General features: G+C 49.5%; 1 protein-coding gene across 1 annotated transcript; it reads left to right on the plus strand.

Annotated features, from left to right (window-relative positions):
• The first annotated feature begins 19,058 nt into the window (after nt 1-19,058).
• On the plus strand, nt 19,059-20,238 carry LOC103636307 (uncharacterized). The gene has a single exon (XM_008658662.4). It carries the CDS (start codon nt 19,289-19,291, stop codon nt 19,991-19,993), a length of 705 nt encoding a protein of 234 aa, XP_008656884.1. The 5' UTR covers nt 19,059-19,288; the 3' UTR covers nt 19,994-20,238.

Raw genomic sequence — 20,238 nt, forward strand, 5'->3', positions numbered from 1 at the left:
TTTAGTTGATTTTGCAAAAGAAGAGGCCGGTCTAGATGCATGCTTAATAGCTAAGACTAGCATGGGCTGGCTGTGGCATCGCCGCTTAGCACATGTGGGGATGAAGAACCTTCACAAGCTTCTAAAGGGAGAACACGTGATAGGTTTGACTAACGTTAAATTCGAAAAAGATAGACCTTGTGCAGCTTGTCAAGCAGGTAAACAAGTGGGAGGAGCGCATCACAGCAAGAATATGATGACCACTTCAAGACCCCTGGAGCTGCTGCATATGGACCTCTTCGGACCCGTCGCCTATCTGAGCATAGGAGGGAGTAAGTATGGTCTAGTTATTGTTGATGACTTTTCCCGCTTCACTTGGGTGTTCTTTTTGCAGGATAAGTCTGAAACCCAAGGGACCCTCAAGCGCTTCCTCAGGAGAGCTCAAAATGAGTTTGAGCTCAAGGTGAAGAAGATAAGGAGCGACAACGGGTCCGAGTTCAAGAACCTTCAAGTGGAGGAGTTCCTTGAAGAGGAAGGGATCAAGCACGAGTTCTCCGCTCCCTACACACCACAGCAAAATGGTGTGGTAGAGAGGAAGAACATGACGCTCATCGACATGGCGAGGACGATGCTAGGAGAGTTCAAGACCCCCGAGTGCTTCTGGACGGAAGCCGTGAACACGGCTTCACGCCATCAACAGGGTCTACCTTCATCGCCTCCTCAAGAAGACTTCGTATGAGCTGCTAACCGGTAACAAACCCAATGTATCTTACTTTCGTGTATTTGGGAGCAAGTGCTACATTCTAGTGAAGAAAGGTAGAAATTCTAAGTTTGCTCCCAAAGCAGTAGAAGGGTTTTTGTTAGGTTATGACTCAAATACAAAGGCGTATAGAGTCTTCAACAAATCATCGGGTTTGGTTGAAGTCTCTAGCGACGTTGTATTTGATGAGACTAATGGCTCTCCAAGAGAGCAAGTTGTTGATCTTGATGATGTAGATGAAGAAGATGTTCCAACGACCGCTATGCGCACCATGGCGATTGGTGATGTGCGACCACAGGAACACGTGGAGCAAGATCAACCTTCTTCCTCAACAACGGTGCCTCCCCGAACTCAAGACGATGAACAGGTTCATCAACAGGAGGCGCGTGATCAAGGGGGAGCACAAGATGATCATATGATGGAGGAAGAAGCGCAACCGGCACCTCCAACCCAAGTTCGAGCGATGATTCAAAGGGATCATCCCGTCGACCAAATTCTGGGTGACATTAGCAAGGGAGTAACTACTCGGTCTCGATTAGTTAATTTTTGTGAGCATTACTCTTTTGTCTCTTCTATTGAGCCTTTCAGGGTAGAAGAGGCCTTGCTAGATCCGGACTGGGTGTTGGCCATGCAAGAGGAGCTCAATAACTTCAAGAGGAATGAAGTTTGGACACTGGTGCCTCGTCCTAAGCAAAATATTGTGGGAACCAAGTGGGTGTTCCGCAACAAACAAGACGAGCACGGAGTGGTGACGAGGAACAAGGCTCGACTTGTGGCAAAAGGTTATGCCCAAGTCGCAGGTTTGGACTTTGAGGAGACTTTTGCTCCTGTGGCTAGGCTAGAGTCCATTCGTATCTTGCTAGCATATGCCGCTCACCATTCTTTCAGGTTGTACCAAATGGATGTGAAGAGCGCTTTCCTCAACGGGCCAATAAAGGAGGAGGTGTACGTGGAGCAACCCCCTGGCTTCGAGGATGAACGGTACCCCGATCACGTGTGTAAGCTCTCTAAGGCGCTCTATGGACTTAAGCAAGCCCCAAGAGCATGGTATGAATGCCTTAGAGATTTCTTAGTTGCTAATGCTTTCAAGGTTGGGAAAGCCGATCCAACTCTTTTCACTAAGACTTGTGATGGTGATTTGTTTGTGTGCCAAATTTATGTCGATGACATAATATTTGGTTCTACTAATAAAAAGTCCTGTGAAGAGTTTAGCAGGGTGATGACGGAGAAATTCGAGATGTCAATGATGGGCGAGTTGAACTACTTCCTTGGGTTCCAAGTGAAGCAACTCAAGGATGGCACCTTCATCTCTCAAACGAAGTACACGCACGACTTGTTAAAGCGGTTTGGGATGAAGGACGCCAAGCCCGCAAAGACGCCGATGGGGACCGACGGACACACCGACCTCAACAAAGGAGGTAAGTCCGTTGATCAAAAAGCATACCGGTCAATGATAGGGTCTTTACTTTATTTATGTGCTAATAGACCGGATATTATGCTTAGCGTATGCATGTGTGCTAGATTTCAATCTGATCCTAAGGAGTGTCACTTAGTGGCAGTGAAGCGAATTCTTAGATATTTAGTTGCTACGCCTTGCTTCGGGCTCTGGTATCCAAAGGGGTCTACCTTTGACTTGATTGGATATTCAGACTCCGATTATGCTGGATGTAAGGTCGATAGGAAGAGTACATCGGGGACGTGCCAATTCTTAGGAAGGTCCCTGGTGTCATGGAACTCTAAGAAACAAACCTCCGTTGCCCTATCCACCGCTGAGGCCGAGTATGTTGTCGCAGGACAGTGTTGCGCGCAACTACTTTGGATGAGGCAAACCCTCAGGGACTTTGGCTACAATCTGAGCAAAGTCCCACTCCTATGTGATAATGAGAGTGCTATCCGCATGGCGGAAAATCCTGTTGAGCACAGCCGCACAAAGCACATAGACATCCGGCATCACTTTTTGAGAGACCACCAGCAAAAGGGAGATATCGAAGTGTTTTATGTTAGCACCGAGAACCAGCTAGCTGATATCTTTACCAAGCCTCTAGATGAGAAGACCTTTTGCAGGCTGCGTAGTGAGCTAAATGTCTTAGATTCGCGGAACTTGGATTGAATTGTAGCATACATGTATTTATGCCTTTGATCATGTTCATTCTGCATTTTGTTGCTTATTATGGTGCTCAAGTTGTACAGACACTCCCTAGACCTCACAAGTCCGTTGCAAAGTGATGCACATGTTTAGGGGGAGTTGTGTTACAACTTGACCCTTTGAGACTAACCATATGCTTGAGTTTGCTTGATTTAGTCTCGAAGGAGAATTGAAAGGGAAAAGGTGGACTTGGACCATGAAAGACTTCCACTGCACTCCGATGAGAGGGTAACTTATTCCAAGTTCATCTCATGAACTCCTATTGCCATTTGCTCTTAATTGAAGATCTTGGTGAGGCAATGGGGTTATAGGGCCAAAGTTGATCCTGTTTTGGTGCTTGATGCCAAAGGGGGAGAAAATAAAGGCCAAAGCAATAAATGGATCAGCTACCACTTGAGAAACTTTGAAAATAGTAGAATAGAGCTTTTGGTTTGTCAAAACTCTAGCATTGTCTCTTTTGTCAAAAAGTGGCTTCTTGTGGGGAGAAGTAGTGATTATGGGAAAAAGGGGGAGTTTTTGAAATCTTTGATCAATCTCTTTTGGAATAACTCTCTTTATGCTTCAACATGTGTGTTTGACTTAGAGATAGAGATTTGAGTTTGATTTACAAAAACAAACCAAGTGGTGGCAAAGGATGATCCATATATGCCAAAAGTGAATCAAAATAGATTTGAGTTCTATTTGAAGTGATTTTGCACTTGTTTTAGTTGCTTTATGTTGTGTTGGCATAAATCACCAAAAAGGGGGAGATTGAAAGAGAAATGTGCCTTTGGGCCATTTCTAAGTATTTTGGTGATTAAGTGCCAACACAAGTGCTTAAATGTGAATCTATGCCCATGGATGAACAAGTTGCAAATCAAAAGTAAAGGTATGTTTCTAAGCCTTAGTACATTGGTTTTGTGTACTAATATATTTGTCTAAGTGTTAGAAACAGAGAGAAGAAGGAAAGGAGAATGTTGGTTGTGTACAGCCAACAGGCTGTTTCGGTCTGGGGCACCGGACTGTCCGGTGGTGCACCGGACAGTGTCCGGTGCGCCAGGCTGCCTCGACCTGAAGACGCCGCTCTCGGGAATTTGCCGACGGCGTACGGCTAAAATTCACCGGACTGTCCGGTGTGCACCGGACTGTCCGGTGAGCCAACGGTCGGCCCGAGCCAACGGTCGGCCGCGGAATCTGCGCGCGACACGTGGTCTGGCCAACGGTCGGAAGAAGGCACCGGACTGTCCGGTGTGCACCGGACTGTCCGGTGCGCCAGATCTGCAACGGTCGGCAACGGTCGGCTGCGCCTGTTAAGGAAAGAAATCGGGCACCGGACAGTGTCCGGTGTGCACCGGACTGTCCGGTGCGCCCGACGACAGAAGGCAAGGATGGCCTTCCAGATTTGTTCTCAACGGCTCCTAGCTGCCTTGGGGCTATAAAAGGGACCCCTAGGCGCTTGGAGGAAGAGACCAAGCAACCTTAGAGCAATCTTGATCATCCACACTCAGTCTTTGCGCATTCGTTTGTCATTCTAAGTGATTCGAGCTCCGTTCTAGTGAGAATTTTGAGATAGTCTTTTGAGCTCGATTCTTGGCCGTGTGTGTGCGCATTTTGCTGTGGATTTGTGTGTGTTGCTTCCCTCCCTTACTCCGTGCTTCTTTGTGAAACTCAATTGTAAGGGCGAGAGACTCCAAGTTGTGGAGATTCCTCGCAAACGGAAAAAGAGCAAAGAAAAGAAGAACACTGTGGTATTCAAGTTGATCATTGGATCACTTGAGAGGAGTTGAGTGCAACTCTCGTCCGTTGGGACGCCACAACGTGGAGTAGGCAAGTTTTGTACTTGGCCGAACCACGGGATAACCACCGTGTCATCTCTGTGATTGCTTTCTTGTGGTTATTGTGTTTTGACTCCTCTCTAGCCACTTGGCAATAACTGTGCTAACACTTAACAAGTTTTTGTGGCTATAAGTTTAAGTTTTACAGGATCACCTATTCACCCCCCCTCTAGGTGCTCTCAGGGTCCTGCCTTCCGCATGGGCTGGTGACCTGCTTCTTCCTCCAGCATTCGGGGGAGAAGGACGTTCACCAGCCTTGCGGAGGAGGCGAACTTCGGCTATGCGGGGCCGGCCGGCCGCAGGCGCCGTTAGCTGCCGCGTGCCTGGCTCCTTGGCCTAGATGGCTTTGGTGTCGCCTCCGGCGCTGCCTCCTGCTGCTTGGTCGAGGCATGGCTGTCCGTCCACCGCACAGGCGACGGTCGCGTCGTGCACAGGTCCGCCACATCCACGGCTTCTCCCGCGCCGCCGGCCGTACTGTTCCGATGCCGTTCGGGGGGTCGTACAAGGCGTCATACGCCATGGGGGTGGCGGCCGCATTCTTGGATGGTCTTGTCCTCACTCCCGTAGGAGGACGGGAGCGAGGACCTCTTCGCGCGCGCTGAGGCGGCCGCCGGTGCAGAGGTGGACGTTGTCGTCGGTGCTGAGGTGGTCGCCGCCGCTGGTGAGGCTACCCACTACAGAGGTGGTTGCCTCCGCTGGCGAGACTATCAGTGCCACCTGCCGCCGAGCCTCCAACTCTTTGACTTTAATGGCCTCGTTGCCGCCCCCCGTAGGAGGACGGGGGCGAGGACCTCTTCGCAATGGCGCACACATTGAGGCAGCCATCACCGTTGTTACGCCGTCTTGGGGGATTCCGCAAGGGCAGTGGCTGCAGCCTTCCAGCGCGACCCTGCTAGCGTCGGGCAGCTTATATCTGCAGAGTAGAGATGGAACTAGGGCTCTACTTGAAAGCAGATGTAATACTTTTGCTTTTTGTAAGGTACTTTTGAGTACTATAAGCAGTAGTAGCACTTATCTGTGTACCACCTGCTCTTGCTGTGCGTGATGTTATGTTGTTGACTCCTCCATGGTACCTGCCCCCCGCCTGGGATGCAGGCTTGATGTGTCGAGGTAGGATACCAGCGTTATCTGAAAGGGTTGTCAACAACTCTCGGGAGGCAGCCTCGCCGGGATCTGGATCTGTACACAACTTTAGCTAGGGAGCGTTAGTAGTACACCCATAGGGTCCCCTGTCTGATATTAGTCATCCTTTGATACATGCTCGGGACTCGCAGGGTTTAGTCCGGGTGGCCAAGTTGCATGTCCGGACCCCCTTGGGTCGCGGCTCTAGATACCAGGACATTTGTCGCAGAGTGGTGAGCGTGCAGGCCCATGGTACGGGACCAGGCTGAGCGGCTACACGGGCTCTGGACCACCCCAGGAGACAGATGTCCATTCTCTAGTTCCGGACCTCAGGTTGTCGGACCCACATGACTTATAGCTCCAAATACTAGGTACCCGTCATGGAGTGGTGGAGTGTGCAGGCTTTCGGGTATGGAACCAGGCTAAGCAGCCACACAGGCTCCGGACTAGCCCATGGAACGGGGTCCCGTTCTCTAGAGCCGGCCCCCAGGCTGTCGGACCTCCCAACTTTCGTACAAGGGGTCCTAAACTGCAAGCCTGTCTGTTCAATTCGGATGTCGCCATGTCAGGGCAGATGGGAACCGTGAGGGTGGGTTAGATAAAAGGTATTATCTGAAAAACTGCAAGGTAAGACCATGAAGCAGCAAGATGGAACTATCATAGGGGCACAACTGAGGGGGTATTTTTCTTTATAACTTATCATGCATGGGTGCAGACCAACAGGCCGGGTTTATGGGGACGGACCCCACCGGATTGGCGTACACGTATGCGTTACCTAGTTACAAAAGTGAAACAAATTCGACCCCTCAGACTTTCTCTATGGATAGAACTTACAGAGATGTTCCGGCACCGGGGAGAGGCACTCCTTCAGTCGTAGCTAGATAGTTGCCCTCGGGTCGGCGCATTCCCGTTACCTTGAAGGGTCCTTCCCAGCTGGGAGAGTGTTGCAGAGCCCTTCTTGATTTGGTACTTTCTGTAAGAATAGGTCCCGACCCTGGGTCCCCATCTACGTTTGACGAAGGAGCCCTCGTCTTTGGTTGTGGCCATTACTGCTGAAAGGGAATTAGGCTTACACCTATTTCCTAATTGATTTTGGTGGTTGAATTGCACAACACAAATAATTGGACTAACTAGTTTGCTCTAGATTATATGTTCTACAGGTGTCAAAGGTTCATCTACAACTATACTAAATCGACTGTCCGGAATACCGTAGATTATTCCGGACAGGAGAAGTTTTTTTGGAAAAACAGGCCAAGCGCGGACCGTCCGGGCTCTTGCGGCGGACCGTCCGCGACACAAGGATGACCCTCGGACAGAACCAATGCAAAAATCCGAGTCTGCACTATGGACCGTCCGGAGGATAAGCGCGGACCGTCTGGGACCTCGCTCGGACCGTCCGGCCTCAGGCGCGGACAGTCCGGTAGGCAAGGATCCGAAAAACCCGAAGGTGACGGGTTCGGAAGAATGAATTATAGCGGCCTCGCGGACCGTCCGGGGTGCACGACCAGACCGTCCGCGACTGGGTCTGTCTGACATCTGACGACGCATTAAATGCAATATAGCCGTTGATATAGCCGTTACTGCTGACCGTTGCATTTTCAGCAGTTGATCTACAGGGGCGGACCGTCCGGACCTGGCGGGCGGACCGTCCGCGCTCAGCAGAATGGAGTAACGGCTAGGAAGTAGTTGGTGGCTATAAATACAACCCCAACCACCTCCATTCACTACACCCAAGCATTCCAACCTTCAACATTCAATACAAGAGCTAGCAATCCATTCCAAGACACATTCAAAGCCTTCATCTCTCCAAGTTTCACAATTGAGAAAAGAGATCATTAGTGATTAGTGGCTTGAGAGAGAAAGTGATCCGTGTGTTATTTGTCGCTCTTGTCGCTTGGCTTTTGCAATCGTGCTTTCTTGATTCCTTCATTGTGATCAAACTCACTTGTAATTGAGGCAAGAGACACCAATCTTGTGGTGATCCTTGTAGGAACTTTGTGTTCCAAGTGATTGAGAAGAGAAAGCTCACTCGGTCCGAGGGACCGTTTGAGAGAGGGAAGGGTTGAAAGAGACCCGGCCTTTGTGGCCTCCTCAACGGGAAGTAGGTTTGCGAGAACCGAACCTCGGTAAAACAAATCCGCGTGTCACACTTCTTATTTGTTTGCGATTTGTTTTCGACCCTCTCTCGCGGACTCAATTATATTTCTAACGCTAACCCGGCTTGTAGTTGTGATTATTTTTGAGAATTTCAGTTTCGCCCTATTCACCCCCCCTCTAGGCGACTATCAATTGGTATCAGAGCCCGGTGCTTCATTAGAGCCTAACCGCTCGAAGTGATGTCGGGAGATCACGCCAAGAAGGAGATGGAGACCGGCGAAAAGCCCACTACAAGCCACGGGAGCACTTCATCGGAAGAGTCCCGCACCAAGAGGAAGGAGAAGAAGAAGAGCTCCTCCAACAAAGGGAAGGAGAAGAAATCTTCTTCTCACAACAAAGAGAAGAAGGAAAAATCCTCTTCTCACAAACCGCATCGGAGTGGGGACAAGCACAAGAGGATGAGGAAAGTGGTCTATTACGAGACCGACACTTCATCAACATCCACCTCCGCCTCCGACGCGGCATCCGTTACTTCTAAGCGCCAAGAGCGCAAGAAGTATAGTAAGATCCCCCTACACTACCCTCGCATTTCTAAACATGCACCTTTACTTTCCGTCCCATTAGGCAAACCACCAACTTTTGATGGTGAAGATTATGCTAGGTGGAGTGATTTAATGCGATTTCATCTAACCTCACTCCACAAAAGTATATGGGATGTTGTTGAGTTTGGTGCACAGGTACCATCTGTAGGGGATAAAGACTATGATGAGGATGAGGTGGCCCAAATCGAGCACTTCAACTCTCAAGCGACAACAATACTCCTCGCCTCTCTAAGTAGAGAGGAGTATAACAAAGTGCAAGGGTTGAAGAGCGCTAAGGAAGTTTGGGATGTGCTCAAAACCGCTCACGAAGGAGATGAGCTCACAAAGATCACTAAGCGGGAGACGATCGAGGGGGAGCTCGGTCGGTTCCGGCTTCGCAAAGGGGAGGAGCCACAACACATGTACAACCGGCTCAAGACCTTGGTGAACCAAGTGTGCAACCTCGGGAGCAAAAAGTGGGACGACCACGAGGTGGTTAAGGTTATTCTAAGATCTCTTATTTTCCTTAACCCCACTCAAGTTCAATTAATTCGTGGCAACCCAAGATATACACTAATGACCCCCGAGGAAGTAATCGGGCATTTTGTAAGTTTTGAGTGCATGATCGAAGGCTCGAGGAAGATCAACGAGCTTGACGAACCCACCACGTCCGAAGCTCAACCCGTCGCATTCAAGGCGACGGAAGAAAAGAAGGAGGAGTCTACACCAAGTAGACAACCAATCGACGCCTCCAAGCTCGACAATGAGGAAATGGCGCTCGTCATCAAGAGCTTCCGCCAAATCCTCAAACAAAGGAGAGGGAAAGACTACAAGTCCCGCTCAAAGAAAGTTTGCTACAAGTGTGGTAAGCCCGGTCACTTTATAGCTAAATGTCCATTATCAAGTGATAGTGACAGGGGCGACGACAAGAAGGGGAGAAGAAAGGAGAAGAAGAGGTACTACAAGAAGAAGGGCGGCGATGCCCATGTTTGTCGGGAGTGGGGCTCCAACGAAAGCTCTAGCGACTCCTCCGACGACGAGGACGCCGCCAACATCGCCGTCACCAAAGGACTTCTCTTCCCCAACGTCGGCCACAAGTGTCTCATGGCAAAGGACGACAAAAAGAAGGTTAAATCTAAATCCTCCACTAGATATGAATCCTCTAGTGATGATAATGCTAGTGATGAGGAAGATAATTTGCGCTCTCTTTTTGCCAACCTCAACATGCAACAGAAAGAAAAACTTAATGAATTGATTATTGCCATTCATGAAAAGGATGATCTCTTGGACACCCAAGAGGACTTCCTTATTAAAGAAAATAAGAAGCATGTTAAGGTCAAAAATGCTTACGCTCTAGAAGTAGAAAAATGTGAAAAACTTTCTAGTGAGCTAAGCTCTTGCCATGAAATTATTGACAACCTTAGGAATGAAAATGCAAATTTGTTAGCTAAGGTTGATTCAAATGCTTGTAATGTTTCAATTCCCAATCTTAGAAATGATAATAATGATTTGCTTGCTAAGATTGAAGAATTAAACATATCTCTTGCTAGCCTTAGGAATGAAAATGAAAAATTACTTGCTAAGGCTAAAGATTTTGATGTTTGCAATGCTACTATTTCCGACCTTAGAAGTAAAAATGAAATATTGCATGCTAAGGTTGTAGAACTAAAATCTTGCAAACCCTCTACATCTACCGTTGAGCACACTTCTATTTGTACTAGATGTAGAGATGTTAACATTGATGCTATACATGATCACATGGCTTTAATTAAACAACAAAATGATCATATAGCTAAATTAGATGTTAAAATTGCCGAGCATAACTTAGAGAATGAAAAATTTAAATTTGCTAGAAGTATGCTCTATAATGGGAGACGCCCTGGCATCAAGGATGGCATTGGCTTCCAAAGGGGAGACAATGTCAAACTTAGTGCCCCTCCTAAAAGATTGTCCAACTTTGTTAAGGGCAAGGCTCCCATGCCTCAGGATAACGAGGGTTACATTTTATACCCTGTCGGTTATCCCAAGGACAAAATTAGGAAAATTCATTCTAGGAAATCTCACTCTGGTTCTAATCATGCTTTTATGTATAAGAGTGAGACATCTAGCTCTAGGCAACCAACCCGTGCTAAGTTGCCTAAGAAGAAAATTCCTAATGCATCAAATGAACATAGCATTTCATTTAAGACTTTTGATGCATCTTATGTGTTGACTAACAAATCCGGCAAAGTAGTTGCCAAATATGTTGGGGGCAAGCACAAGGGGTCAAAGACTTGTGTTTGGGTACCCAAAGTTCTTGTGTCTAATGCCAAAGGACCCAAAACCATTTGGGTACCTAAAGTCAAGAACTAAACTTGTTTTGTAGGTTTATGCATCGGGGGGATACTCGACAGCGGGTGCACAAACCACATGACAGGGGAGAAAAAGATGTTCTCCTCCTACGAGAAAAACCAAGATCCCCAACGAGCTATCACATTTGGGGATGGAAATCAAGGTTTGGTCAAAGGATTGGGTAAAATTGCTATATCTCCTGACCATTCTATTTCCAATGTTTTTCTTGTAGATTCATTAGATTACAATTTGCTATCCGTTTCACAATTATGTCAAATGGGCTACAACTGTCTATTTACTGATGTAGGTGTCACTGTCTTTAGAAGAAGTGATGATTCAATAGCATTTAAGGGTGTGTTAGAGGGTCAGCTATACTTAGTAGATTTTGATAGAGCTGAACTCGACACATGCTTAATTGCTAAGACTAACATGGGTTGGCTCTGGCACCGCCGACTAGCTCATGTTGGGATGAAGAATCTTCATAAGCTTCTAAAGGGAGAACACATTTTAGGACTAACAAATGTTCATTGTGAGAAAGACAGGATTTGTAGCGCATGTCAGGCAGGAAAGCAAGTTGGAGCTCATCATCCACACAAGAACATCATGACGACCGACAGGCCGCTTGAGCTACTCCACATGGATCTATTCGGCCCGATTGCTTACATAAGCATCGGCGGGAGTAAGTATTGTCTTGTAATAGTGGATGATTATTCTCGTTTCACTTGGGTGTTCTTTTTACAGGAAAAATCTCAAACCCAAGAAACCTTAAAGGGATTCTTGAGACGGGCTCAAAACGAGTTCGGCTTAAGGATCAAGAAAATTAGAAGCGACAACGGGACGGAGTTCAAGAATTCTCAAATTGAAGGCTTCCTTGAGGAGGAGGGCATCAAGCATGAGTTCTCTTCTCCCTACACGCCACAACAAAATGGTGTAGTGGAGAGGAAGAATCAAACTCTATTAGACATGGCAAGGACCATGCTTGATGAGTACAAGACTTCGGATTGGTTTTGGGCCGAGGCAGTCAGCACCGCCTGCTACGCCATCAACCGGTTATATCTACATCGAATCCTCAAGAAGACATCCTATGAACTCCTAACTGGTAAAAAGCCCAACATTTCATATTTTAGAGTCTTTGGTAGCAAATGCTTTATTCTTGTCAAAAGAGGTAGAAAATCTAAATTTGCTCCTAAGACTGTAGAAGGGTTTTTACTTGGTTATGACTCAAACACAAGGGCATATAGGGTCTTTAACAAGTCCACTGGACTAGTTGAAGTCTCATGTGACGTTGTGTTTGATGAAACTAACGGCTCTCAAGTAGAGCAAGTTGATCTTGATGAGATAGGTATTGAAGAGGCTCCATGCATCGCGCTAAGGAACATGTCCATTGGGGATGTGTGTCCTAAGGAATCCGAAGAGCCTCCAAATGCACAAGATCAACCATCCTCCTCCACGCAAGCATCTCCACCGACTCAAAATGAGGATGAAGCTCAAGTTGATGAAGTAGAAGATCAAGCAAATGAGCCACCTCAAGATGACGGTAATGATCAAGGGGGAGATGCAATTGAGGAAGACAAGGAGGATGAAGAACAAAGGCCGCCACACCCAAGAGTCCACCAAGCAATCCAACGAGATCACCCCGTCGACACCATCCTCGGCGACATTCATAAGGGGGTAACTACTAGATCTCGTGTTGCACATTTTTGTGAACATTACTCTTTTGTTTCCTCTATTGAGCCACACAGGGTAGAGGAAGCACTCCAAGATTCGGATTGGGTGGTGGCGATGCAAGAGGAGCTCAACAACTTCACTAGGAATGAGGTATGGCATTTAGTTCCACGTCCTAATCAAAATGTTGTAGGAACCAAATGGGTCTTCCGCAACAAGCAAGATGAGCATGGTGTGGTGACAAGGAACAAAGCTCGACTTGTGGCCAAAGGATACTCCCAAGTCGAAGGTTTGGATTTCGGTGAAACCTATGCACCCGTAGCTAGGCTTGAGTCAATTCGTATATTATTGGCCTATGCTACTTACCATGGCTTTAAGCTTTATCAAATGGACGTGAAAAGTGCCTTCCTCAATGGACCAATCAAGGAAGAGGCCTATGTTGAGCAACCTCCCGGCTTTGAAGACAGTGAGTATCCTAACCATGTCTATAAGCTCTCTAAGGCGCTTTATGGGCTCAAGCAAGCCCCAAGAGCATGGTATGAATGCCTTAGAGATTTCCTTATCGCTAATGGCTTCAAAGTCGGAAAGGCCGATCCTACTTTATTCACTAAAACTCTTGAACATGACTTATTTGTATGCCAAATTTATGTTGATGATATTATATTTGGGTCTACTAATGAGTCTACATGTGAAGAATTTAGTAGGATCATGACACAAAAGTTCGAGATGTCTATGATGGGGGAGTTGAAATACTTCTTGGGATTTCAAGTGAAGCAACTCCAAGAGGGCACTTTCATTAGCCAAACAAAGTACACTCAAGACATTCTAAACAAGTTTGGGATGAAGGATGCCAAGCCCATCAAGACACCCATGGGAACCAATGGGCATCTCGACCTCGACACGGGAGGTAAGTCCGTGGATCAAAAGGTATACCGGTCGATGATAGGTTCTTTACTCTATTTATGTGCATCTCGACCGGATATTATGCTTTCCGTATGCATGTGTGCAAGATTCCAAGCCGACCCTAAGGAAGCTCACCTTACGGCCGTAAAACGAATCTTGAGATATTTGGCTTATACTCCTAAGTTTGGGCTTTGGTATCCTAGGGGATCCACATTTGATTTGATTGGTTATTCGGATGCCGATTGGGCGGGGTGTAAAATCAATAGAAAGAGCACATCGGGGACTTGCCAGTTCTTGGGAAGATCCTTGGTGTCTTGGGCTTCAAAGAAGCAAAATTCGGTCGCTCTTTCCACCGCCGAAGCCGAGTACATTGCCGCAGGCCATTGTTGCGCGCAATTGCTTTGGATGAGGCAAACCCTGCGGGACTACGGCTACAAATTGACCAAAGTCCCTTTGCTATGTGATAATGAGAGTGCAATCAAGATGGCGGATAATCCCGTCGAGCATAGCCGCACTAAACACATAGCCATTCGGTATCACTTTTTGAGGGATCACCAACAAAAGGGAGATATCGAGATTTCTTACATTAATACTAAAGATCAATTAGCCGATATCTTTACCAAGCCTCTTGATGAACAAACTTTTAACAAACTTAGGCATGAGCTCAATATTCTTGATTCACGCAATTTCTTTTGCTAATTTGCACACATCGCTCATTTATATACCTTTGATCATGTCTCTTTCATATGCTATGACTAATATGTTTTTCAAGTCTATTTCAAACCAAGTCATAGGTGTATTGAAAGGGAATTGGAGTCTTCGGCGAAGACAAAGGCTTCCACTCCGTAACTCATCCTTCGCCATCGCTCCATGTCACTCTCCATTGTTGGGGGAGAGAACAAAAGGACTTCGTCTTTGGTATAATCTTAACTCATTTATTTATGACCAAAGGGGAAGAAAGCACTTCGAGGGCTCTAATGATTCCGTTTTTGGCGATTCATGCCAAAGGGGGAGAAAGTATGAGCCCAAAGCAAAAGGACCGCACTACCACCACCAATTTCGAAAACTTAGTTTTTCCAAGAGTATTTTTAATTGGTATACTATTGTGTTCAAAAGGGGGAGAAAGTAGTATTTCAAAAATGATATATCAAAACCCTCTTGAACACTAAGAGGAGGATCTCATTTAGGGGGAGTTTTGTTTAGTCAAAGGAAAAGCATTTGAAACAGGGAGAGAGAATTTCAAATCTTGAAAAATGCTTCTCAAAATCTTATTCATTTACCTTTGACTATTTGCAAAAGGATTTACAAAAGAATTTGCAAAAGCAAAACATGTGGTGCAAGCGTGGTCCAAAATGTTAAAAATAAAGAAACAATTCATGCATACTTTATAGGTATTTTTATTGGCTCAATTCCAAGCAACCTTTGCACTTACAATTATGCAAACTAGTTCAATTATGCACTTCTATACTTGCTTTGGTTTGTGTTGGCATCAATCACCAAAAAGGGGGAGATTGAAAGGGAATTAGGCTTACACCTATTTCCTAATTGATTTTGGTGGTTGAATTGCACAACACAAATAATTGGACTAACTAGTTTGCTCTAGATTATATGTTCTACAGGTGTCAAAGGTTCATCTACAACTATACTAAATCGACTGTCCGGAATACCGTAGATTATTCCGGACAGGAGAAGTTTTTTTTGGAAAAACAGGCCAAGCGCGGACCGTCCGGGCTCTTGCGGCGGACCGTCCGCGACACAAGGATGACCCTCGGACAGAACCAATGCAAAAATCCGAGTCTGCACTATGGACCGTCCGGAGGATAAGCGCGGACCGTCTGGGACCTCGCTCGGACCGTCCGGCCTCAGGCGCGGACAGTCCGGTAGGCAAGGATCCGAAAAACCCGAAGGTGACGGGTTCGGAAGAATGAATTATAGCGGCCTCGCGGACCGTCCGGGGTGCACGACCAGACCGTCCGCGACTGGGTCTGTCTGACATCTGACGACGCATTAAATGCAATATAGCCGTTGATATAGCCGTTACTGCTGACCGTTGCATTTTTAGCAGTTGATCTACAGGGGCGGACCGTCCGGACCTGGCGGGCGGACCGTCCGGACCTGGCGGGCGGACCGTCCGCGCTCAGCAGAATGGAGTAACGGCTAGGAAGTAGTTGGTGGCTATAAATACAACCCCAACCACCTCCATTCACTACACCCAAGCATTCCAACCTTCAACATTCAATACAAGAGCTAGCAATCCATTCCAAGACACATTCAAAGCCTTCATCTCTCCAAGTTTCACAATTGAGAAAAGAGATCATTAGTGATTAGTGGCTTGAGAGAGAAAGTGATCCGTGTGTTATTTGTCGCTCTTGTCGCTTGGCTTTTGCAATCGTGCTTTCTTGATTCCTTCATTGCGATCAAACTCACTTGTAATTGAGGCAAGAGACACCAATCTTGTGGTGATCCTTGTAGGAACTTTGTGTTCCAAGTGATTGAGAAGAGAAAGCTCACTCGGTCCGAGGGACCGTTTGAGAGAGGGAAGGGTTGAAAGAGACCCGGCCTTTGTGGCCTCCTCAACGGGGAGTAGGTTTGCGAGAACCGAACCTCGGTAAAACAAATCCGCGTGTCACACTTCTTATTTGTTTGCGATTTGTTTTCGACCCTCTCTCGCGGACTCAATTATATTTCTAACGCTAACCCGGCTTGTAGTTGTGATTATTTTTGAGAATTTCAGTTTCGCCCTATTCACCCCCCCTCTAGGCGACTATCAACTGCATGAACCTATCGGGAATCTAGACCTGTGGGGAGTCCAGAAGGGTTTTCGGAGGAAGGCAGGCTTCAGCTCCGTAGACCAGGGAGCACGGGGTCCCTCTAGGGGCCCGTCTAGTTGTCTCCACCAGAGTAGGAGCCTCCGGCGAAGACATCCTTCAGGTCCCCCTCGGGTGACTGATACCCGAGGTCCCGTTCAGCCGCGACCACCTCACCGTCGTCCACCTTTTCTTTGCCAGGTCGGCGATGAGGTGGGGAGCCGTCTTTGGAAGACTGCTCGCGCCGCTCGCTGACGCGTTTCGCGAGGTCAATGATCTCGTGACACTCCGCGGCGTTGTGGCGACCGTTGGGGTGCACAGGGCATGAGCCGATGTTACCCCTCTGTGGCCATGGACGTTTGTTGCGGTCGCCCCGGCCCCCGGTCGCGGCTGCAACGACCAGAGCGGTGGACCGCGACTTCTGGTAGTCGCAATCCTTCTTCTTTTTCTTCTTACCGTCCCGGGGGACGGCACCTGAGCCACCCGACTGGGCAGTCCCGGTTTGTGGGGCCGAGTGCCATGCACGGCCCTCGGTGGCTCTGGCATATTTGTCGGCCAGAGCGAAGAGTGTGGGGACAGTTTCCACGTTGTGTGTGGCCAACTTTTCCAACATTTTCTCATCACGTACTCCGTGACAGAAGGTCGTGATGATGGAAGCATCGGAAATGCAAGGTATAGTACCTCGCACCTTGGTGAAGCGGGAGATGAACGTCCGGGGAGTCTCCCCGGGCTCCTGCCTCACCGCATGGAGGTGGGCCTCCACACCGTGGTGCTGGTAAGCACTGGTAAAGTTCGCAACGAACCGCGCGCAGAGCTCTTCCCAGGAGTAGATTGATCCTGGGGCGAGGTTCATGAGCCAAGTCCGGGCAGGTCCAGACAAGGCTACATGAAAATATGTCGCCATCACAGCGGTGTTTCCACCTGCTGCTGTGATAGCGGTGACGTACACCTGTAGGAACTCCAACGGGTTTGACGTACCGTCATATTTTTCCGGTAGGTGTGGTCGAAACTTGGATGGACATGACGCTGCGTGGAGATGATCTGCGAGTGCGGCGCAGCCCACGCCGGCCAATGGGACACCCGCTTGAGACCCGGCGCCCATTGGGGTCTACGGTGCTACCGCAGCAAAGTCTTGGTCAAGGTTGCGACCCTCAACGTTCTGTCGGCGCTCGCGCGCCCTCTTCAAAGAGATCCGGGCGTCCTCTCCCGCACGTCTGCGGTTGAGCTCGACCCGGAGGTCGTTGGTCTGTGCGCCCCTTACTGAGGGCGAGCGCACAGACGCCAATGCCTCATGTTGGCGCCGGGATGACCGTGACCTCGACCTGGTCAAGGTAGAATGCGCCATGCCGAGCAGTCGGTTGACGTCGTCCCGCCACTGCTTCATGGCCCCTAGTGAGGCCTTGGAGCTTGAAGGGCGACGCAGCAACTCCCTTGCTGCTGACAATGCTCCCGGGACCATTCTTGACGGAGTCCGGGATGTCTGCGCTGTTGTATGCTGCCGTGCAGCGTGCACAGCAGTAATGCCCGACACTGGGCGGTCGGAGACGTGTGGCGTGGAAGAAACAACTTCTTCCTCCATCAAGAAGTCCGTCGATGTCTCGGCGCGGTGCTCAACGATTTGCACCATCATGCTGAGCGAGGATGCAAGCAAAAACCTAATGCCTAGGCCCCTACCTGGCGCGCCAAATGTCGGAGAGGGAATTATCCGGCCGGGTGGCGGAGTGCACCCGCCCTAAATCCTAAGATGAGGAAGGGGCTTAAGCGTTTTGCCTATCCTGCTAAGCGGACATGAAACACATGAACACGCGAGAGTTTTAGAGTGGTTCGGGTCGTCAGAGCGTAATACCCTACTCCACTGTGTGTTGGATTGCTGTGGAAGCTTGAGAGTCTGAATCTAAGTGAGCCTAAAGACTGAGCTTGTGTTGTAACGTCGCATGCCTCCCCTTTTATAGCTGAAGGGGGGTATGCACAAAGGTACTGGGCCTTGACATGTGGGCCTAGGGACATAATGGATATAGCACTTGGAGCTACAAATGTTTGCCGCTGGAGCAATCTTCTCACGCCCTGACATCCGAGATCTGCGTATCCTCAGCGTGCAGGGTGGTGAGTACAGTGCGCTGCATGGCACGGGCGCACTATTTGACAATAGACTGGACAAGCGCGCCGTCTGCAGGATGACCCCTGACGCCGTCTGCCAGCGGAGTGGACATGACGCATTAAATGCTGAGAGGGCACATCGTCTGTCAGCATGGTGGCAAGCGGCGCATCCTCTCCGCAATAAATGCTGACATCGCGCGGCTTTAGAGACCTTACATCAGGCTCCGCCCGTTGGCTGACGTCACGGGCCACAAGCCACGCGGCAGCAGCAGGTCTCCGCTTGAGCGGGGAGCGCAGGGCAATGCCTGGACACGTGCCAGCACCAGACCCTAACTCATGACGGGGTTCCCCCGTCCCGGGACCTTGCTAAGGTCCGGACCTTACTCGGAGGGACCTGGGGCCCATCCGAGGGACCCGACATGCCTTCTTGGGTGTCCCGAACCGTAATCGAGGGTCCGGGTTGTGTGTACAGGGGTCCGGTGTCCCTCCGTGGAGGTCCGGACCCAATGATACATCCCGGGTTGTACCATCTTTCCTTGCCACATGGTGCCCCTAGACCTGTCCATATGGTGGGGTCGGGTGCCGTTCTCCGTGCGGGCAGGAGACGTCGTACGTGTACAATATCTTTATACTGTAGTAGGGGGTACCCCTGATTCAGGGTACCGACATCGACCTTTTTTATTGTTGCCCTCAACAAGGCGAAGAGAGTGTAGTAAGAACATATGGACCTATAAATTTATGAACTAAAAAATATCGTCGATCTAAAATTTATGTCCAAATCATAAAATATATGTGTATTACCATTCTTTCATCATATATCTTAGTCCAGTCCCTTCATCGTTGAAATTGAGTCACACACTTAAGTACGTGGAGTGGTTGGAGGCGGTATCGTTGTAGTTTTTTGGGTGCATGGGAGTACGACCAGCAAGGGCACGCGCTGGACCAGCGTTAAATTGCCGTCGCTCGCCTCCTGCTATCATCCATCCATGTCCATCGTTACAGTGAAGCGTCCACCCACCATCGCACGGCGATCCATGCCCGCGTGGGCGCGTCGTCCATTCTATTCCACTCCCCCCTTCCCTCCCTCCTGCGCGCGCAAGCAGCGGCCCAGCATGCCGGCCGGCCGCTCGTCGTACCTAGCGACTATGGGCAGCCGGAGCTTCTCCTACCACAGGCTCAAGAAGCTCCCCGTCGCCGCTCCCTCTCCTCCTCCCGCCACGACGGCCCCCGCTAGCCGCGGCCTAGAGCATGAAGGCGACCCGCGGCGCGCCGCCGCCGCCATCGAGGACTCGTACCGGTCCTACTACCGCGCGCTGGTGGCGAGGGGTAGGCGGCAGCGGTGGCGGGACGGCGGCGGAAGGCAGCGGCCTCGGCCTCGGCCTCGGCGGCGCCTGAGGGCCTGGGGAGCCCTGGCGCGCGCGCTACGGCGGAGGGCGGCGGCCGCCGGGGCCCTGGTGCGCGCGTCGGTCGCCAGGGTGGCGCGGCGGCTCAGGGAGGGCCGGCCCTACGTCGGGGACCTCTTCGCCGGGAACTACATGTTCCTGCAGGTGGCGCCGTCACCGACGACGACCGCACCGCCGCGGGGCGCCGTGGTGCCCTTTGCGGACTACTACTACGGCTGCAAGGCCAAGGCCAGGGCCAGGGCGGCCGGGCAGCTGCACCCTGCTGCTGGGGTGCTCTACAAGGTGTAGCTGTATCGGACGTCCAGCTCGCACTGCCTGCCGGTTACTTATCCGGTGGCCGGGTGGGTCGTGCGAGCCCACATGTCTACATCTCCGTTCCGTTGTGCAGCCAGCGCTTCGTGTGCGTGCGTGATGTCGGAACTGCGATGACATCATGAGTTGTTGTGTGCACTATCGAGTCATTGACCTGATGCTTACTTGGTTTTTAGTGTTGAAATATGGTAAATAAAGGGTTTGAAATGTTTTTCTTTTTG

Source organism: Zea mays, chromosome 8 (genome assembly GCF_902167145.1).
Source record: "Zea mays cultivar B73 chromosome 8, Zm-B73-REFERENCE-NAM-5.0, whole genome shotgun sequence".
Classification (NCBI taxonomy): Eukaryota; Viridiplantae; Streptophyta; class Magnoliopsida; order Poales; family Poaceae; genus Zea; species Zea mays.